This window comes from Mastomys coucha, unplaced genomic scaffold (genome assembly GCF_008632895.1).
Source record: "Mastomys coucha isolate ucsf_1 unplaced genomic scaffold, UCSF_Mcou_1 pScaffold7, whole genome shotgun sequence".
Classification (NCBI taxonomy): domain Eukaryota; kingdom Metazoa; phylum Chordata; class Mammalia; order Rodentia; family Muridae; genus Mastomys; species Mastomys coucha.
In genome coordinates, this window is record NW_022196913.1 from 96,303,876 (window position 1) to 96,325,166 (window position 21,291).

Consider the following 21,291-nt stretch of genomic DNA (forward strand, 5'->3'; position numbering starts at 1 on the left):
CAAAGTGAGTTCCAGGACAGCCAGGGCTATACAGAGAAACCCTATCTCGGGGGGAAAAAAAAAAGAAAAAGAAAAAGAAAAGAAAAATATTTGGTAGTTTTAAAAGTCAACAACATAGAATTCATCCATTCCACATTCCCTCCCCCAATATTTTGTTTGTTTTTGTTAAGATCAGGCTTACCACAAAGCCCAGGTTAGTACAAGAACTCTTAAGCCTCCAATCTTAGCCCCAGAGTGCTTGAATTACAGGTATGAGTCCCCACACCAGGTTCAGAGCTCACCTGTTAATAGCTCTATTTCGGTTCCTTTTTCTTCTCCTCTCAAAGCATTCATCTTCGGAGGAGGAGGAGGAAGTAGAGTCACTACTGTGGATGGCATGTCTTCGCCTAAACAGCGAAATTGAAATCATAATGAAGAAAACAGAAAATGCGGCAGAAGACCTAAGTATCAGAAATAGCTAATGATCTAAAAAATATATAAATTTAATATATAAATATTTATCTTTATAATTAATATATATGATGCATATAACATAAACTTGAAACAATACTGCCACAGGTTACATGATAACCCTTGTCAATATTTCCAAAAACATTTCAACACAAATGATCTCTAGGGTTTTGAGAAATGGTTTGTAAAGCCAGAGTTAATGAGAAAATAACTCATCTACATACCCAAGACCATTTTTGTAATCATCCTGGAGCTATAACTATCTGCAAGCCTGCATACTTAGTACTGCCATCAATACTCAAAATATTCCTATTGAATGTAAAGTTATTATATATCCATAGAATTAAGACAGATTTCACAATTTAAATTTTTTTAAAAAATACTGTATTTACTGACTTCTTTTCCATAGACTTGATTGACTTATTATTTATTCCCTATCGCCCTCTGCCCCAACTAGTGAGTATTGAATACAGAGCTTTGCATATGTTTAGCAAATGCTCTACCACTGAGCTACACCAACCGCCTTATTTGTTCTTAATTAAGATTCTGGACAACATACATTATTAGCAGGCTCATTTTACTGTCAGGGTCAGTGAGTCTCAAGGGTTAAATAACTCGCTCAAAATATCAGAAGAGTGTTCAAATTCAATCCCATTCCAAAGAGCCAAATACTAGTGTACTGGTGGTTTCTAGTTTATTTCACAAGCCAGTAAAAGTTATAAGCAAACAACAAAGCCTTATAGACCAACAAAAGTTAATATGCTTTGTAAATAGAAAAACCCTCCAACCCCAAAGGCTTCTCTATTAAAGGCTTGTCACCAGGTTGTAGCATTATTGGGAGGTAAGCAGACCATGAGAATGCTGACCTCATTGGTAGATAAACCCATTTATGAGTTCATAAATGAATGTGTCATTACAAAGTGGAGCCTGGACTAAGGAAATAGGTCACTGGAAATGTGGTCTTTGAAGAAAGTATTTTTCTTTTTGGAGACAAGGTCTTTTGGAGCTAAGTTGACTAGGCTGGACTTGAACTGCTCTGTGACCCAGGCAGGCCTTAAACTGTCAGTCTTCGTGCATCAGTTTCCAGTGGAGATTAGAGGACTGAACCACCAAGCCTGGCTTTTAACAGTAGTCTAATGAGCTCACAAAAATACTAAAAATGCAGAATCTTTTCAAGCATAACTGATCTTGAGCAGCTCTGCCCGGTGGAATCTGCCTTCCTGACCGTCCATCCTTCAGTTAGGTAAAAAGGGATGATGAGAAAAGAAACCAGAGTGTCTACTTGTGATTCGGATAAATTTACAACATGCAAGAATACAAATATACTTATTTTTCCTAAAAGAGATGAGTCTTCACCAGGCAGTGGTGGCGCACACCTTCAACCCTAACACTTGGGAGGCAGAGGCAGGCGGATTTCTGAGTTCCAGGCCAGCCTAGTACACAGAGCAAGTTCCAGGACAGCCAAGGCTACACAGACAAACCCTGTCTTGAAAAAATGCCATCTCCCATCAAAGATTCCTCAACATTTAAAATATTTCTGCTTTCCATGACCAACACATGATCAGATACTTTACAGACTCCCTGACTGTAGCAAATTGTTTAAATTGTGAAAACTATGCTTTCAGTCTTACTTCTGATTTTTTTCCCAATCATTCTTGTCCTTGTTTCTATTTACAGGCCACTAATACTATCCAAACCTTGGTTATTCTAATTTATCAGAAAACCTTATACTACTCAGGATGGGAAAGTAAGTATAGGTTATCCCTGTAAACTTAAACAGGAAAGAAAACAACTATTGGGATGTGTAAGAAAAAGAAATTCTTTAGTGAGACAAAACCAATATTTTTCTAAAACAAAAAAGAAATAAACTATAAAATGGATCCAGAAAAAGATGGCCAGTGTCATGATCGAGTCTAGAAGCTGCATAACTTAGAATATTTAAGGTGGACAGCAATTATGGTTGTGGAAGTGTATAAAGAAAAGGCTAGAGTCTAAATGTGAATTTTAAATGAAATAATCTTTGTAAAATACTTAACACAGAGCCTAACTACAATATACACTAAATCAAAGTACATCTATCTATCAGTCTATGTGCTACAACGGAATAAACTATCTTACCAAGAAGTTACTAATACTTCCTATTAATGAAAGCAAAAGCAAAACCAGTCACTGGTAATGGGATTTAGAGCATTAAACACATAACAGAGCTCTCCCATATATGAGATTCTAGAATTCTATCCTAACACACTCAATCCAAAGACTCTAGAATCCTATTATAACACAGCCACTTATGTTATCATAAATTGATCCCTATTTCAGAACCTAACCTGTTCATTCGTTTACAATAGGGACTTCTTGGTCCTGTAGAAGACAATCGGTATCTTGGTCTTGCAGGAGAAGCTGGGCCACTATAAAACATGTTGGGCTTTCTCTGGTGGCGAGGTTCTAGAAAAAGAAATATGAGCATATACTAATAGAAAATATAAAGGTAACTTTGTCCTTTAAGTATTTACAAAGGTGCTACCTTCCATGAAAATGCTAGTAAATTTACACATTTTACTAATGTCATTTTATTTCACCGTGGGATTGATACTAAAAATATAGTAGAGGGCTGGACAGAGTTCAGGAGTTGCTGAGCATTTGCTTTGAGGAGACCTGGGTTCCATGCCAGGTACCGACACAAAGTGACTTACAGTCGCCTGTAACTCCAACTACAAGAGACCCAACACATCTTTTGGCCTCCGTGCGTACTTGTATGCAGGTGCTGCACACAGACTCACAAACAAGTACAAAGTATGTATAGAACAACCAAATAGAACACACACTGGCCACACACAATTCTTACGATTATAGAAGGCATACAAACTCTAAACTATTAAGTACGGTTTTAACAGAAGTCAAAATATCTTTATATACATAAGAAAAAAAGAAAAAACACCCAAAATCTCAAAATAGCAAGAAATGACAATGGAATAACCCACACTTTTATATCTAATTTGGAATATATTTAAAAATACTCTCAGAGCATAGTGACACACACCTATAATCCCAAGACTCAAGAGGGTCAGTCAAGGCAGTGGGATTGCCAAGTTTGAGGCCAGCCTGGGCTACATAGAAATGTCCTGTCTCAAATAAAAGCAGTATGAACACTTAGCAAAGTGAAAGTAAAAAAAATTTTTTTTCTCTTTTTAAAAACTAAAACAAAACAGAACACGGCTAGAAAGATAACTTAGTAGGTAAAGGGCCTTGCTGCATGAAGTGAGTGTGATCCTAAGCCTTACATAGTACAAGACAGCCGACTTCCCAAACTGTCTTCTGACTGCACCCCATGTGCACAATGGCATGTGCACACATACACCACACAGAATACTTTGTGCAATAGAAACATGTTTTTAAAAAGGAAAAAAACCCCAGAAAGACAGGAAAAATAAGGTAATAGAAATCTTTCTCCTGAAAGATCATTTGCAGTACTTACTTTCCAGTGGAGCCTGGTAGTAAACAGTTGCTTTTCTCTGCCTAAGATAGTATCTTTTTTGATTATCTTCTTCTCCATCTTCTTCTTCATCTTCATCATCTTCTTCATCTTCACCATCATCATCCTCTTGCTCTTCACCCTCTTCAGAGGATTCTAAAATTAAGAATACACGCAGGAGGCCAGAAAGATGTCAGCAGGTAAGGGTAACTGCCAAACTAACAAAATGAATTCCATTCCCAGGACCCACAAAGTCAGAAAACTAAGTCCTCCAATTGCTCTCTGACTTCTGCATACACTCTTACCACCACTCACAAAATTAATGTAATGAAAATTTTATGAAGCAAATACATCCAATACACTCACCAAAGTGTTAACAATTTTTTAAAAAAAGATTTATTATATGTAAGTATACTGTAGCTGTCTTCAGGCACACCAGAAGAGGGCATCAGATCTCATTATGGATGGTTGTGAACCACCATGTGGTTGCTGGGATTTGAACTCAGGACCTTCAGAAGAGCAGTCACTGCTCTTAACTGCTGAGCCATCTCTCCAGCCCAACAATTTTTTTTTTTTTTTTAATCTTTTTTTGTTTTTGTTTTTGTTTTTCCGAGACAGGATTTTTCTGTGTAGCCCTGGCTGTCCTGGAACTCACTCTGTAGACCAGGCTGGTCTTGAACTCAGAAATCCGCCTGCCTCTGCCTCCCAAGTGCTGGGATTAAAGGCATGCGCCACCACCACCTCTCAGCCAGCCCAACAATTTTTAACGTAGGGAGTTAGGAGAAAAGAATCTTAAAAATTTTATCTGCAGGCCCGGCAGTGGTGGTGCACACCTTTAATCTCAGCACTTAGGAGGCAGAGGCATATGGATTTCTAAGTTCCAGGCCAGCCTGGTCTACAGAGCGAGTCTCAAGACAATCAGGGCTATACAGAGAAAGCCTGTTCTGAATAAAACAAACAAACAAACAAACTGACTGCTCTTCCAGAGGTCCTGAGTTCAATTCCCAGCAACCACATGATGGCTCACAGCAATCTGTAATGGGATCCTATGCCCTCTTCTGGTGTATCTGAAGATAGTGACAGTGTCTCACATACATAAATTTAATAAATAATTCTTAAAACAAAAACCTTAGATGCAGAGGTAAAGGATGTGGGTTGTAAAGAGACTGATGTGATGGCTCAGTGGTTAAAAGCTCTGGCTCCTCTTCACTGGTCCTGAGTTCAGTTTCCAGCTATGGGAATTATGTCTGTCTAACAAAGACATTTATGATAAAGATAGCCTTCACCAATATATTTTAGGAAACTGTTTTAGAAGTGTGTTGGGGGATGGAGAACTGGGGTTAACCACTATCTAGTCCCAGACATTAGGAAAGCAAGAGACTCCCAGGTCCCAACAGGGATGAGATTAGCTGAAATGCCCAACAGGCATATGTAAAATGAGGAGCTTTTGGGACCACTTGGCAGGAATCTGATATTGGCCAAGGACAAGGAAGTAGGTTGAGATATCTTGGTCATCCTGATAAGCCCTTAGAAACAGGGATCACGGGAGTGATCGCGGGACTTTGTTTGTTGCCCTGCTTGTTCCTTGACTATTTGTGTTTACTGTACTGTTTGACCTTATTACTTGCATGTAATTAAAATAGTGTAACAGCAGATTGGGAAAAAAATAAGCCCACCCCAGCCTCAGAACTAGCTGGGGTCATGCTACAATGTTGTGTAATGGTCTTTTTTCTTTTTAATCCTCACTCTTGCACTGGAGAACCTGTTGAATGACTGAGCAGGCTTGGCCACTATTAGATTGAGCATAGGGTCCACAATGGAAGAGTTAGAAAAAGGACTGAAGGAGCTGAAGGGGTTTGCAACCCCATAGGAAGAACAACAATATCAACCAACCAGAACTCCCAGAGCTCCCAGGGACTAACCTACCAACCAAAGAGTACACATGGAGGGACTCATGGCTCTTCCAGAGGTCTTTAATTCAATTTCCAGCAACCACATGGTGGTTCACAACCATCTGTAATGGAATCCAATGCCCTGGTGTGTCTGAAGACAACTACAGTGTACTCATATAAATAAAATAAATCTTTAAAAAAAAAAAAAAGCTCAACTTCAAAGCCAGAAAACATGAAATTAAAAAGAAAACTCACCCACACTGCCCTGGTTATCAGTTGTCTCTTCATCAGCCTGCTGAATAGCCTTTCGTTTCCCTCTCGTGTACATACGAAGATTGCTCTGCAAATGTTTAAATAAAATCCATTAATATTTAGTATATGTTCACACAAATTAAAACCTTCTAATCATTCTTAAAACGTAGATCTACAAGCTGGGCAGTGGTGACACGCCTGTACTCCCAGCACTTGGGAGGCAGAGGCAGATGGATTTCTGAGTTTGAGACCAGCCTGGTCTACAGAGTGAGTTCCAGGACAGCCAGGGCTACACAGAGAAACCCTGTCTCGAAAAACCAAAAATAAAAATAAATGTAGACATACTATAAACTTTTGTGACAAATCAACAAATACTGGAAAAATGATTAATTATTATTCATAAGTAGATCAAGCACTAAATGGGATGTCACCACCTAATGAAAAACTATGGTTACTACCTCTTCTGTCTCATTGAACACTCCCAAATCTTCAAGTTTCTTCATTTGCTTTCTACGCATCTTTTTCATGTCATCCATCTTTTGAAGTACAGCTTCAGCAGTGCTTCAGAAATAGTAAGAATTTTGGCATTAACTTACTTAATATAGTCACTACTTCTTTTCAAGAATTTAAACACACACATATATAGGTTACTAATAACCATTCATCAGTATGTTTCACACAAATCAAATAGATTACAATGTTCAGGAGGGGGTCAGGAATGTAGTTCAACTGCAGTGGAAGCACAAGATAAATACTCTAGGGAGAGAAAGGGGAGGGGCCGGGGCGGAGGCATACACCTTTGATCCTAGCACTTGGGAGGCTAAGGCAGGGAGATCTGAGTTCAAGAACAGCCAATTACAGAGTTTTATATGTCAGGGGAGGGGTAGAGAGGATAATAGTAAAATTTCATAATCCTTCACCAATAATGTTTGTTCTAGGTACATAGGTCTGATCTTAAGCATTTTTACTTACTTTGTTATAAGCTTGTCAAATAGCACAGACTGGTTCATGGTACTGTAACGACTTCTAATCCTGCAGCTTCTTCGAACTTCAACATCTCCATTTTGTTCATGCAAATGATCTGTACTTGGAACAATGTTTCTATTCCTCAATGAGCGAATAACTGGAATAACTTTGTCTTTATAGATATGCACAGAAAAATAAAAAGGTTTTAAATAGTATTAGCCAAACAAATTGAAAATGCACAACAGGACAGCAACTTTCCCACAGCAAAATTATAGCATCTTAAACTTGTTTTTCTAGAAAACTTTTCAAGTTACAACATATACCTATGGTATGTCGTATGAAGACTTGTATTTGAAAGTTTAAAGCAGGTTGTAATAGCTCACGATCAGTAACAGCTCAAATCTATTGAAAGACGAAGAGATAAAGCCAGGTGTAGTGGTGCAATTGCCTGCCACCCCTGCACTCAAGAGTTAAAAGATCAGCCGGGTGGTGGTGGGGTGGTGGCTCACGCCTTTAATCCCAGCACTTGGGAGGCAGAGGCAGGCGGATTTCTGAGTTCCAGGCCAGCCTGGTCTACAGAGTGAGTTCTAGGATAGCCAGGGCTATACAGGGAAACCCTGTCTGAAAAACCCAATAAAATAAAATAAAATATCAGTCTAAGGGCTGCTCAGAGGCTCAGCAATTAAGAACACTGGCTGCTCTTTCAGAGGTCTAAATTCAATCCCCAGCAGCTACATAGTGGCTCACAACCATGTATAAAGGAATCTGATGTCCTCTTCTGGCATGTAGGTATACATGCAAACAGAGCATCCTACATTTAAAAAAATATCAAGTACTGAGTGAGATCCTGATTGATTTTGCTTATATAATCCTCTAAGTAATACAAACTAATCTACAGCAATAGAAAACCAGTCAAGTGGTGGCAGGGGCCCACACCTTTAATCCCAGCACTTGGGAAGCAGATGCAAGTGGATCTGCTCAGTCTACAGAGGGAGTTCTAGGACAGTTAAGGCTATATGGAGAAAACCTGTCTAGAAGAAAAGAACAGACTGGTGGTTACTTTGGAATCTGAGGGCAAGACAGGAACCAGAAGAGCCAAGATAGATTATATAACTGTGTCTTAGTCATTGTCCTATTACTGTGAAGGGATACCATGACCAAGACAACTCTTATAAAAAAGAAAGCATTGCTTATAGTTTCAGAGATTTAGTTCATTATCATCACAGGGAGCACAGCAACATGCTGGGAGTTACAGTAGTTAAGAACAAGATCCTGTTCTGTAGGTGAAGAGAACGAGATGTACGAGGCCTGGTTGGGCTTTTGAAACCTCCCTCAGCATCACATCAAGACCACACTTCCTAACCCTCCTAATTCCACCAGAGGTCCATTTCCTTGAGACTCCGCATTCAAGTATATGAGCCTATAGGGGCTACTCTTATCCAAACCATAACAGGAGCTTGAAGAAACTTTTTGGGGGTAAAGGCTATTTTCCCGAAATTAGAATATGATGGCCTCTTTTACATACTATGTCAAATCTAACGAAGCGTACAGGTTTTTGTATGTGGTTCAATAAGCCTATGAAAATTATAAACTACATGCTTTACAAAATTGAAATGCCATTAGCACAACTTACCTTCTTTGCACTCTTCTTTTTTATCAGCCTGCTGTCGAGCCAACTGCCTGTTATAAAGAACATGCTAAATCAATTAAAAATAAAATTGACAAACCTTTAAATCCTACATTCTATATAACAAACTCAAGGTCAAGAAAGTATAATACTCGGATATTTAAAAAAAAAACAAGAAACATTGAAAATATCTATGTTATGGCTAAACAAGTCTGTTTTGAAATTTTTGTTTGTTTGTTTTGTTTTTCAAGACAGGGTTTCTCTGTATAGCCTTGGCTGTCCTGGAACTCACTCTGTAGACCAGGCTGGCCTTGAACTCAGAAATGTGTCTGCCTCTGCCTCCCAAGCGACGGGACTAAGCTTGCACTGCCGCCGCTACCTATTTGTTTTGTTTTTTTGAGACAGAGTCTATGGTGGTTTGAAATGGTTTGGCTCCCGTAGACTCCTGTGTTTGAATGCTGGGCCCATACAGAGTAGCACTATTAGGAGAAGTGTGTCACTGTAGAGGCAGGCTTTGAGGTTTTATATGCTCCAGCTACACTCAGTGTGACACAGTCCCCTTCTGCTGCCTGCTGATCAAGATGTAGAACCCTCAGCTCCTTCTCCAGCACCATGTCTGCCTGCATGCTGCAATGTTTCCTACTATGATAATGGATTAAGCCTCTGAACCTGTTAAGTCAGCCCCAATCAAATGTTTTTTTATAAAAGTTGCCGTGGTCATAATGGTGCCTCTTTACAGTGAAGGAAACCCTAACTAAGTCTGTCTCATGTTGTAGCTCAGGCTAGACTTGAACTAATAGCAATACTTCTGCCTTAGCCTTATGCTTTATTTATTTCTAATTGTATGTATTTGTGCATGTGGAGTCCAGGTGTTGGATCCCCCTGGAGCTGAAGTTACAGATTGAGATAACTGACACAGGTGCTGAGAATTGAATTTGGGAAGAGCCAAAGTATTCTTAGCTGTTGGGCAATCTCTATAGCTCCAACCTGACTCAGTCTTCTAAGTGATGGAATTATAGGTGTGACCTACCACATTGGCTATTATCTCTTAGCCAAACAGAAAAATCAAGTCAAAGTATCTCACTTGAAATAATAAGTGAAATCATTAAACTAAGTATTTAAGTATGGTTGAAAAAAGCATTGCATGAAAAAAAGGATATAGCAATCTCATAACCTTGAGAAACTTGGAATTCTAAAGAGAGTTGACCTTAGAGATATGTTAATTGTTTTCTATGAACAATAGCTTGGAACTAATGCCAACACTTGAGAAACTGGGTCAAGAGGATTACCATGGAGTGCTCACACTCAGAAAGACATACAGATCTTTGAGTTCAAGGCCTGAATATTGGAGTTCTAGGACAGCCAGGGCTTTATAGGGAGACTTTGTCTCAAAAATAAACAAAGAAAGAAAGATAAAACAAACAACAAAAGAAAAACACAAGTCAGGCCGAGCAGTGGTGGTGCACGTCTTTAATCCTAGTGCCTGGGAGGCAGAGGCAGGATTTCTGAGTTCGAAGCTAGCCTGGTCTACAAAGTGAGCTCCAGGACAGCCAGGACTACACAGAGAAACCCTGTCTCAAAAAGCCAAACAAACAAACAAACAAACAAAAAACCCCACAAGTCTACATACAGTCAGCTTTGAGTTCAAGGCTAGGCTCAGGTAAAAGCCTTGTCTAAAACAAAACACCACATCCACGCCCAAAAATGATACAGAGATTCCACTGAATTGGAAAAACAAAACTCAAACATCTTGCATGGTGGGGGGAAAGGGGCAGAATTTCATCTGATCTTTCAAAACCTATACACTATATACATTATATATTATTATGTAAATAGTTGTATTTATTGACTCTCTCACTGAGCTAGTACTATAGCTCAGTGACAAAACACTCCCTACGCATCCCTGGGGTCCTAGATTCTTCTGCATCAAAAAAGAAGAAAAAAATATCGATTTAATACCCACTACACAGGCATGAGGATCTGGGTTTGAATTTCCAGTACCCATCTAAAAGCTGGGTGTGGCACTGGGGATACGGATGAAGGTGGAGATAAAACTGAAACAGATTCCCAGAGATTTAGCCTAGCTAAATCGAAGAGCTCCAGGCTCAGTGAGAAATCCTGCCTCAAAATAAGGTAGACAGTTATGGAAAAAGACACCTGATATACAGACCTCTAGCACCCAAAAATGCATGCACCCCTACACACACCTAGACATGAACTCATACCAAACATAAAAGTTAAAAAATTAAAAGGAAACCATTTAGGGTAATTCACTCATATATCCTTTAAAAAGTGTGAGCAAACATTAATTTCTTACTTTTCTTGGAACACAGGTAAGAACAAAAGAGAAAATAAAGGCTTTTAATTTTAAACAGGGCCAGCAAGATGGCTCACTGGGCATAAGCACCTGCCCACCAAGGCTGCTGACTTCAGTTTGATCCCTGGAATTCACAGAACAGAAGGAAAATTTCCTGACGGTTGTCTTCAGCATGTACACATAATCAATAAGCATAATGGGAAAAAAAAGTTTGAGCAAATTGTTCAAGAGTTAGTTTTTAGGCTGGTAATTTTTTCTCTTCAAGGGGCGCCGCCCTTCAAACCATGTAAAAACCATGTAAAATACTCAAAGTGATTAAAGTAGCAATTTGTTGTACTGGACTAGGTGGGCTTCTAATTTTATAGAAATTACTAAATTTTCTGTGAAGGTGCTAGAAAGATAACTAATACTTTAGTCCTATCAGTCTTCTCATCCTGCCTGTCAAAACTTTCACTATAAGCATGAAAGTTGCCATAGATGCATATGGTTGTGTGACAAAGAAATCTGTCAAATCAGGTGGCCAGACTTTAACCCTGCAAAACTCAGTAAAGCCTTAGTCCTTTCTACATAGAAAGCTGCATATACAAGTTTAAATATTATCTCACAAGTTTCATGTGTTCCCTGAAGGTGACTCCTGATCTTTGGACCCAAGTCAAGAACGTCATGATCACAGAAATATTTAGATCTGTTCTGGGATGGCTTCTCAAGTTTTCTATATTTTCTCTACAGTATTGATTATCTGGTCTTTTAGACACAAATAAGAAAAAAATTTAGCCGGGCAGTAGTGGCGCACGCCTTTAATCCCAGCACTTGGGAGGCAGAGGCAGGCAGATTTCTGAGTTCGAGGCCAGCCTGGTATAAAGACAAGTTCCAGGACAGCTAGGGCTACACAGAGAAACCCTGTCTCAAAAAAAAAAAAGTTCCTACAAAGAACAATCAAGGAAGGCAATCCACAAACTTGCCCACATACATGCAAACACATACATGCATGTACAAGTCATGTAAAGTAATAAAAACATAAAAATAAAAGTTTTCCTTATATTACCTTGTGAAATGTCTGCCATTGGTGTATTTCTCTGTTCTTTCCACATTCTTATCAAAACTAGACTCTGAAGAAGTTTGTGCTTGCTTTCTCAAAGACCTTAAAGAATGTGTATTGTGGTAGATTTCAACTCCCTTAACTGAGGATCCATCCTTTAAGAAAAATTAAGAAAGCTGTTATAAGTTTTATATTAGTTAAGACCAATTTTAAGTGCTAAGAGTTTTCCTCTGATTATATTAATAGTTAGTTGCTTTTAGTACAAGATTATTTTTATATCTCCAAGAAACAATAAATCAAAATAATTATTTTATTACAAGTATTAAAACAGGCTATGAAACTGCAAATACAGGATTTACATCCTGGCATGGTGGGTGACACTTGCCTGCAATCCCACCACTTGGGGTGATAGGAACTGGACTGGCATGGGAGGGGGTCATACCAGCAGGATTAGAAGTTTAAGGTTACATATGTACATCAGTTACATTACAGAGTGTGAGGCTGAGCTGGGATATTCATACCAAAAAATAAGGTCAGCTCAATAGTTCAGTGGTAAAGGATCCAAGCTTAAAGACCTAAATTAAAATTCCAAGACTCAGGGTGGAAGGAGAGAACAGAATCTTGCAAGCTGTCCTACTTCCTCATGCACACACACACATACACACAGTAAAGAAAAATTAAGAGCTGGTGAGATGGCTCAGTGGTTAAGAGCACTCTCTTAACTTTGGAAGACTGCTCTTCCAAAGGCCCTGAGTTTGAATCCCAGCAACCACATGGTGGCTCACAACTACACGTAATGAGATCTGAAGCCCACTTCTGGTGTGTCTGAAGTCAGCTGCAGTGTACTTACGTATAATAATAAATAAATCTTAAAAAAAAAAAAAGATTACTTAAAAAAAGAAAGAAAAATTAAAATAAAATTTATATGCTGGAAGGAACAAGAGAATGGCACTTTTTTCTTCTTAAGATTTATTTATTTTTTGTATCAGTATCTTGCCTGCCTGATCCTGGAACCTGTGGAGGTCAGAAGAGGGAGTTGGATCCCCTGGGATTGGAGCTACAGACAATTGTGAGCCAACTTATGGGTTCTGGAAATTGAACCAGGTCCTTTCAAAGAGCACAAGTGCTCTTTAACTTATCTCATCAAATCTCTATTACAGCTCTTCAGGGTTTCCTAATATTTCAGCTTCTAAACCTAAAATTAAGAGCCCTTTCAGGCTCATACTGCATGAAGACTTGTGTCATGTTACTCAACTCCACAGCCCTACTTACCATTCCACCCCTGCTTTGGCACAGGCCTGTAATTCCAGCTACATGGGAAGCTGAAGCAGGGCTACACATTCAAGTCTGCCATTAATGACGTGGTGACCCAAGAATATACCATCAACTTCCTAAGTACAGAGAGTGGGCTTCAAGAAGTGTGCCCCTCGGCACTCAAAGAAATCCAGAAATTTTCCATGAAGGGGATGAAGACTCCAGATGCACACTGATAAACAAGCTCAATAAATAAGGAATGTTCCACATCATACCCACATTTGTCTAGAAAATGTAACAAGGGTGGACTCACCAAACAACACTACACACTGGTAACCTAAGTGCCCACTATCATATAAAATAATCTAGTCAATGCAGACAAAAGGCTACTGAAAGTTAAAATTACAGAAGTGCCTTTAAAACTAAAACAAGATACATTGTAGTTATGGGTCACTCTCCATACTTTCAGAATTTTAGGTCAGTCTCTGATATTAAACCAAGAAAAATCATATTAATGAATTTAAAATGAATAAATTTAACCATCCGAAGTACCATCTCTACCATATGTTAATAAGTATGTGACTGAAAATTAGAAATATTCAATAGAAATAGAAAATTAGAAATATTCAATTTAGCAGAGAGTTAAATCTTTGAAACATAAAGTCTCCAGTTTATAATACTTTTCAAATACAAAGCTATTTTACTCTCAGTATAGAGGGTGCTTTTTAATATGAATCTGTCATCTTTGAGGAAAATCCGGTATGACACTCCCTAGTTAACCTCTAATTTAGAAGATCTACAAAAATACCTTGATTTATAGAAGGGAGGACTTCATTTCAAAAATATCAAATGTGTCCAGGTAGTAGTGAATGCCTTTAATCCCAGCACTTCAGGAGGCAGCTCTGAGTTGGAGGCCAGCCTGATCTACATATCAGGAGTTCCAGGATAGCCAGGGCTGGGCTATCCAGAGAAACCTGCTCAAAAAAGCCAAAACAGATAAAATGTGTACAGTAAACTCTGGCCTGGAGACTATCCCCTTCAGCCAACACAGGCTGCTGTATGTACTTCATGTGCTCAACCTCCATATAGTATGAATGGCAGTCTGTATATCAGGCCTAGCTTATCTCTGTGAATAATGACAACTAAAAACAGATCCTGCATCTACTATGTGCCATGTTCCATTTTAGAATACAGTGCTAGCAGAAAATAAAATAAATAGAATTTAAAAATATATACCCCTATAGTTACATTCTGAATAAGGGAGAAATATAAATAGAAAAATTAGGAGATTATAGAAGTCCTAGAAGGCTGTAATTGCTAGAACAGAAGGCAGAATAAAAATTCATGTAAAGAAGGCTGGTTTGTAATTTTGAGTGAGAAATGTCCCGATCTCTGCCATTTCCTGCACCTGACGGGGAAGCAAACCCTAAAAGGTCAGGATTCTCAAGTTAAAAGCAACAATTTCAGAGCTAAAAAAAAAGAAAAAACAAAACAAAACAAAACTGTAGTTTCATCGAGTCCCCACGGAAGCAAGTGCGTCTGTCTACAAGACATTCACTTTATATAGTGTCCTAATACAAGATTAGCATTGTCTGAACTAAGTGGCCACTGCTGTGTCACTCCCAGTGCAGCGCTCCCATCACTGGCTTCCAGGCTCCTGACCAGCTACCCCGTTCTATTTTCCTACTCCCTCACTAACCGGTTTCGGAAACTTTTTTAGTTTTACTTCCTCAACCTTTTTGGTGAACGTTGTCCCCTTCCACCACTGCCGAAGTGGGGCGATGTCTAATCCCTCCGCACTGGTCCCTGAGATGGGCAAGAAGCATTTGCAAACCTCCCACTACAGAGACTGTAAATGCAGCATGGAGTGCCAGAAAAGGAAAGATGTGGGAGGCACCAAAACCTAAGTTCCAATTTCAGAACTGTCTACCACCATTTGCTGTTAACCTTTCTGGAGCCCATGTCTTCACCTGTCACACTGATAATCACCACTACGGTCCTCTAGGGCTTGTCAAGAGACTTAAAGGAAGTGCACACGAAAGGTTGCTGTTCGTCCCTCCACATTATGCAACCTCCCCTGGACTGTAAATGGAGGTCAGTGGACTCTTTACTGTCCGTGCCCGCAACCCCTAAGTTAAAATGTTCATGTGCATGCGCTCAAGCAGTGAGGGGGTCGCACTCCCCCTGACTGACGCGAACCGGAGAAGGAACCGGGAAGGAGATAGGGGGAGCACAGGGACGGCCCAAAGCAACGCTCGGCTCGGCCCTACGCAGCGCTTCGGCTCTTGGTTTCCTCTTGCGTGGAAGGAGGTGGCGACCAACTGTTCAGCCTGCTTCCAGCCAGTTCTGTCTCTCCAGAACCTTCCACCTCGCCGGTCCGCGACTACCTCAGCGCGGGCCGCGGGTCCCCTCCGCGCGTTTCCACCCAGGGCCCAAGGCCGGTACTCACGCCCGCCGCCGCCGCTTTGGACACCGTCGATTTCCCCGCGCCTCGGGACAAGGTGGGCCGCCTCCGGCCGCTGTCCTCCAGGCTGAGAAACTCCCTAGACAAGTCCAGAGAGTCGGTGGCCGAAGAGGTGGTGGAGCGACTGTGCAGCTCCAGGCTGCTGCGGAGGACCACCATGGTGTCCCGCTGCAGAAGCCGGAACCCGAGGCGAGGGAGAGAAGTCCTGAGCCCCGGAGGATGCTGCTCCGGCGCTCACGCGCTCTGAATTCTGGCGCCACAAACTGCGCGCCCAGCGGCCACAGCGTACGCGCGCCGAATCCCTCCGCCGCCGGCCCCGCCCCCTCCGCCGCCGGCCCCGCCTCCTGACCCCCCCCAGACCGACGAACCCTAAATTCTCCTCCAATCTCAAGAGCGCGGGAACCTAAGCCGAAGCGAACTGGGACGCCAGCGAACCGGGTCGAGCACTTAACAGGAATTTGCGATGTCGTTCTTCCATGTGTAGTTCCGGCTCTCCGCCCTCAGTGGAAGGAGACGGAGCGAGCGGTGCAGCGTCCTGTTTGGAATTTTGGCGCGTGGAAGCGGAAGGCCCCCTTGGCTACTGGCCGGCGGCTTCCCGCCATCGAGGCTTCAAACGTCAGGAAAAAAAGGTCCTTAAACCAAGCCTTTGATAGGTTTGACTTTGAGGCCGAAAAGGTTTTTTTGTTTGTTTTTTCTTTGTTTTTTGTTTTTTTATTGATGAATTAACAAAAATAAATTAACTGCACGAAAGAAAGAAAATATAATGGTCCTTAGAGACAGCTAAAAGAACTGGCAGCAGTTCCCTAGAAAGACTGAGTCATATAAGCTTACAGGGATGAAACTATAAAATCCTAATCTTATAAAAGCTACTGCTACGGGGCAGTGGTGGCGCATACCTTTAATCCAAGCACTTGGGAGGCAGAGGCAGAGGCAGATGGATTTCTGAGTTAGAGGTCAGCCTGGTCTACAGAATGAGTTCCAAAACAGCCAGGGCTACACAGTGAAATCCTGTCTCGAGAAACCAAAAAAAAAAAAAAAAAAAAAAAAAAAAAAAAAAAAAAAAAAAAAAGTAATTAAAAAGGACATATTTTTAAAATTAGGGCTATACTTAATAGATTAGATGATGGCTCTCAAACCCCTCAAAGAGACCTGCTGACTGGCATGTAAGGTGTTTAATAAAAAAAGGCTCCCCCTGTTAGGCAATACCAGCTCTCATAGCCTCAGCTGAGGCTACCTCCAAAGATGAGCAGCAGCTGACTCGATCTGGACCTGACCACCTGGCAAAGAGTTGCCCCATTCCTCACCAGCTGCCAGGGCCCTGTACAAACTGTGTGCTGGTTGACTGCTCTGCTTTGCCTTGCAAAGGTAGTTCAGCTCCCCCAAATTCCTTCTCCACTGAAAAGTCTCTCAGGCCTTTTGGGTCTCACAGAAGGTTGGTGGGCCCCTGTGTGGCAGCTGGTGGTGGAAGAATGACAACCTCTGCTCCAAACAAAGCCGTCAAAATCACCATGGAGTAGCTCAGGGCGGCTGTCTAGGTAACAGATAAATCTCTGTCATTCTTAATTGATACAGAGGCCATTTGGCATTTAAAAAAAAAAAAAAAACCAGCCTTGTTTAACAAGAGACATATAAATGTCCCAATTTGATAGAAACAGACACCATTGTTCTACCCTTTTCAGCTCTTGCCTATTTTGATTAGAGGTACTCTCTTAATAAACAGTTTCTGTAGCTGGCCGTGGTAGTTCAGGCCTTTAATTTCAGCACTCAGGAGGCAGAGGCAGGTGGATCTCCTGAGAAGTAGGCCAGCCTGGTTTACAGAATGAGTTCCAGGACAGCTAGGACAACACAGAAAAATCTTTTCTCTAAAACAAAACAAAATGTGTGTGTGTTTTTATGTATGTATATAGCAGTTTCTGCTTTTACTTCTATCCACATGTCCCTGGCTCAATTCTTTGTTCTGAGGCAGAAGAAACTGGAAATCCCAGTGGGCATTTGTTAGACCCTGATATCTATCTATAATACTCCTGCTTTCTGTTGGGGTCCCTCAGCTGCAAGACATCGGAGTTTGCCACTGCAGACTCAACTCATGCGTGCTGTGTGCCTGCTGGCTGGCAAGTATACAGCCTGAAGACATCTGTTGTTGACCACCTCCCCCACTGTGGACTGCACCTCCAGCCACTCCCCTGAGTCAAGAACTTCAGGACGCCCTGAGTTTCCACCTTCAGCCCTGCAGCCGGTTTCCCTTTGACATCCTCCTAGACTTTGCTCGGACTCTTCCTGACTCCTCCCTAATTCCTTATGTTATTCAAATGTCGTTGTAACCAGAGATTCAGTATGTTCTCTTGTATATAATTGCAGAACCTCCCAAGTAAAAGAGAGCCTTGATTGGAAACCCTCAACTTGGCTCCGTGTCCTTTTGTTCTCGAACTCTGTGTTTCAGGTCTCCTTTCTCCCTTCGGTCAAGGCAGAACCCGGTTCGTGAAACTGTGGGACAGTTTCAGCTTTCTACCCTTTGAGTGCTGAATTACACATCTGTACCATCACACCATTGATGTGGTGCCTGGGATTGAGTCAAGGGTTTCTTGCATGACAGGCAAACATTTTACCAACTGAGCTACATCTCTAGCCATCCGTACCCCAATAAAAAAGGATCTATGCCAGGCCTAATGCTTAGACTTTGCTCGGAGATATGAGAACTAGCATCATAATTGCAAAGTGATGCAGTTGTATATTGTATAGAGTGCTGAGTCATGTGACACCAACATAGTAAGCTCTGCTTTAAGCGACTTGACGAAACATTAATATAGTTTCTAACAGTTGTGCCAGTAAGATGAGTTCCTCTCTGCTCTCCTACCACCGTTAAAACTACTGCTTGGGAAAGCTAAGCACTGCCAGGAAATTTGTTTTTGCCAACATTGATAGAGATAAGCTCTGACATCCCCCCCCCCCCACACACATTTACTAAAAAGATCTGTCAATGTGTATTTTTTGCAGTTCAGAAGTCTCTCAATGGCTCTCAAAGGAAGAGCCATTCCTTTCTAATGGAATTGTCAGGAAAGACACAACTGACTCTTGAAGTCTCTGTGGGAGGGCTATACTTCAAATAACTGTGACTTACATGATTATGTGCCAGCAACTACTATGTTCATTATATAGACAAACTCAACCCTTGTAGCAAACCTATTTTTCACCTGAGTTTTACAGATGTGGAAACAGGCATCCGGAGTATGGTGGTGCAGAAGCAGCTCTGTTCAAGGACACATATCTATTAGCTGGTAGGATCTGCCATTTATGTTCAAAGTCTAGGTGTGGCGATATGCCAAGTAATTCTAACACTCTGGAGGTAGAGCAAGGATATGTCAAGGCCATCCTTGACTACACAGTAGGTTCAAGACCAATGTGGGCTATATGAAACCCTGTCTCCCCACCACCTTTGCACACACGCCTCAAAATAATCAGGAGACAATCACAGGCTAGGCAGCCATTGAATACAAAGTAACTACAAAATAGAGACATACTCTGTATGCAGCTAAAGCTGGTGTGCTAGTTTAAAAATGCTTGGCTCTGGGAATGAAGCTATGAGGAGGTGTGGCCTTGTTAGAGTAGGTGTTGCCTCATTGGAGGGAGTGTGGCATTGTGGGGGTGGGCTGGACACCAGGGACTAGAGGAATGTGGATTTGGAAAGCAGTAGGAAGCTTTTGAGTGGGGCTTAGTGGGACATCCTAGTAGGAATATGGAAGACATTGGTGCTGAGTGTGATTTGAACTGAAGGGACCTGGCTCAAGAGGTTTCAGAGGAGAATGGTAGTATGTGGTCTAGAGACTGTTTTTTGTGATAGGTTGGTGAAGAATGTGGCTATTTTTGCCCTTGTCTGGAGAATCTGCCTGAGCCTAAGACTAGAGTGGAGAGAATCAGATTAATTGCATTGACAAAGGAAGAGAAGTCCAACGTAAACTTTGTCCTCTGGTTTACTCTCACGAAGAGTGTTTTGAAAATACAAAAATGTATGGTTCAAGTAGTAAAGGGCAGCAGGAAGTGAAATGGAGCTGAATCCTATGTTCAAGGAGATTAAGGGAATGGTGGCCTAGGTAAGACCCCACCGAACTAAGTTTATTGTTTGTGTGTTTGCAGTAGAACAAGAAATAGGTATGTCATGTTAGGTGCTATTACCTGGTTACTGTTTTCATTTGGACTTTTAACAATTCAGAAGTGGAGGGCAGGGCTGGCAAGATGGCTCATCTGGTAAGAGCACTGACTGCTCTTCCCAAGGTCCTGAGTTCAGATCCCAGCAACCACATGGTGGCTCACAACCATCCGTAATGAGATTGGATGCCCTCTTCTGGTGTGTCTGAAGACAGCTGCAGTAAATTACACCAGAGCAAGTGGAGCAAGCGGGGCTAGCAGAAGTCCTGAGGTCAACAGCAGCCACACACGTGATAGCTCAAGGCCATCTATACAGCTACAGTGTACTCATACACATAAAAAAAGAAGTGGAGGGCGCATTTGTGTATTTTCTTTTAGAGAATTATTTTATTTATATGAGTACACTGTAGCTGTCCTCAGACACACCAGAAGAGGGCATCAGATCCCATTCTAGATGGCTGTGAGCCACCAAGTGGCTGCTGGGAATTGAACTCAGGACCTCTGGAAGAACAGTCAGTGCTGTTAACTTCTAAGCCATCTTTCCAGCCCTATACTTGTGATTTTAAGGCTGGAAGACACAGGCTTTTGATCTGGATCTTGAGGAATAGTGACCACGAAAAGATTTGGCCAAGGCTTGGTGGTACACACCTTTAATTCCAGGAGACAAAGGCAAGCAGATCTCTCTGAGTTCAAGCCCAGCCTGGGACAGAGCAAGTTCTAGGTGAAGAAAAGCTGCAGTTCAGGCATGGTGGTACATGTCTTGAATCCCACATTCAGAAGACAGAGCCGTGCAGATCTCTGAGTTAAAGGTCAATCCATAGAGCAAGTACCAGGACAGACAAGTTTAGGTAGTGAAGGAGTTGGAAAACAGAAAGCTAGTAATAAGCCGGGCGGTGGTGGCGCACGTCTTTGATCCCAGCACTTGGGAGGCAGAGGCAGGCGGATTTCTGAGTTCAAGGCCAGCCTGGTCTACAGAGTGAGTTCCAGGACAGCCAGGGCTATACAGAGAAACCCTGTCTTGAAAAACAAAACAAAAAACAAACAAACAAACAAACAAAAAAAGAAAGCTAGTAATAATGTAACAGAATAAGTGTTCCTGCTTTAGCAAGCAGTAGAACTTGACAGTTCTGGCTACGTGGCTCTGTATTTAAAGTCAAGCATAGAACAGACTACTGGGACAATTGATGCTGGTTAGCTGGAGCTAAGAAATTAGCAGTGCTTAAGAAGGGACCAGCACTCTTATCCTCTTACTCCTGCCTCTCTCTTGCCTCTTGCTCCCTTGCTCCCCATTCCCTTCCCCCTGCCCCCCGCCCGCCACATGGTCATGGCAGGCCTCCACTTATCTACTCTCTCCTTCTCTCTGCCTTTCTCTGCCTCTTCTATCCTCTTAACTCCCCTCCCCATGCCCTAAATAA

The 21,291-nt window shown here is 41.5% G+C and overlaps 1 protein-coding gene across 1 annotated transcript in view; it reads right to left on the bottom strand.

Moving 5' to 3' along the window:
* Atad2 (ATPase family AAA domain containing 2) overlaps positions 1-16,011 on the bottom strand; it is a 44,451-nt gene extending 28,440 nt beyond the window's left edge. Inside the window, exons 1-9 of the mRNA XM_031358350.1 lie at positions 15,719-16,011; positions 12,022-12,170; positions 8,666-8,712; positions 7,039-7,204; positions 6,525-6,627; positions 6,070-6,154; positions 3,926-4,078; positions 2,778-2,895; positions 282-386 (exon numbers count right to left, since the gene is read on the bottom strand). Coding sequence (XP_031214210.1) covers positions 282-386; positions 2,778-2,895; positions 3,926-4,078; positions 6,070-6,154; positions 6,525-6,627; positions 7,039-7,204; positions 8,666-8,712; positions 12,022-12,170; positions 15,719-15,892 — 1,100 coding nt within the window. The 5' untranslated portion in view covers positions 15,893-16,011. The remainder of the gene's footprint in view (positions 1-281; positions 387-2,777; positions 2,896-3,925; positions 4,079-6,069; positions 6,155-6,524; positions 6,628-7,038; positions 7,205-8,665; positions 8,713-12,021; positions 12,171-15,718) is intronic.
* Positions 16,012-21,291: the final 5,280 nt, after the last annotated feature.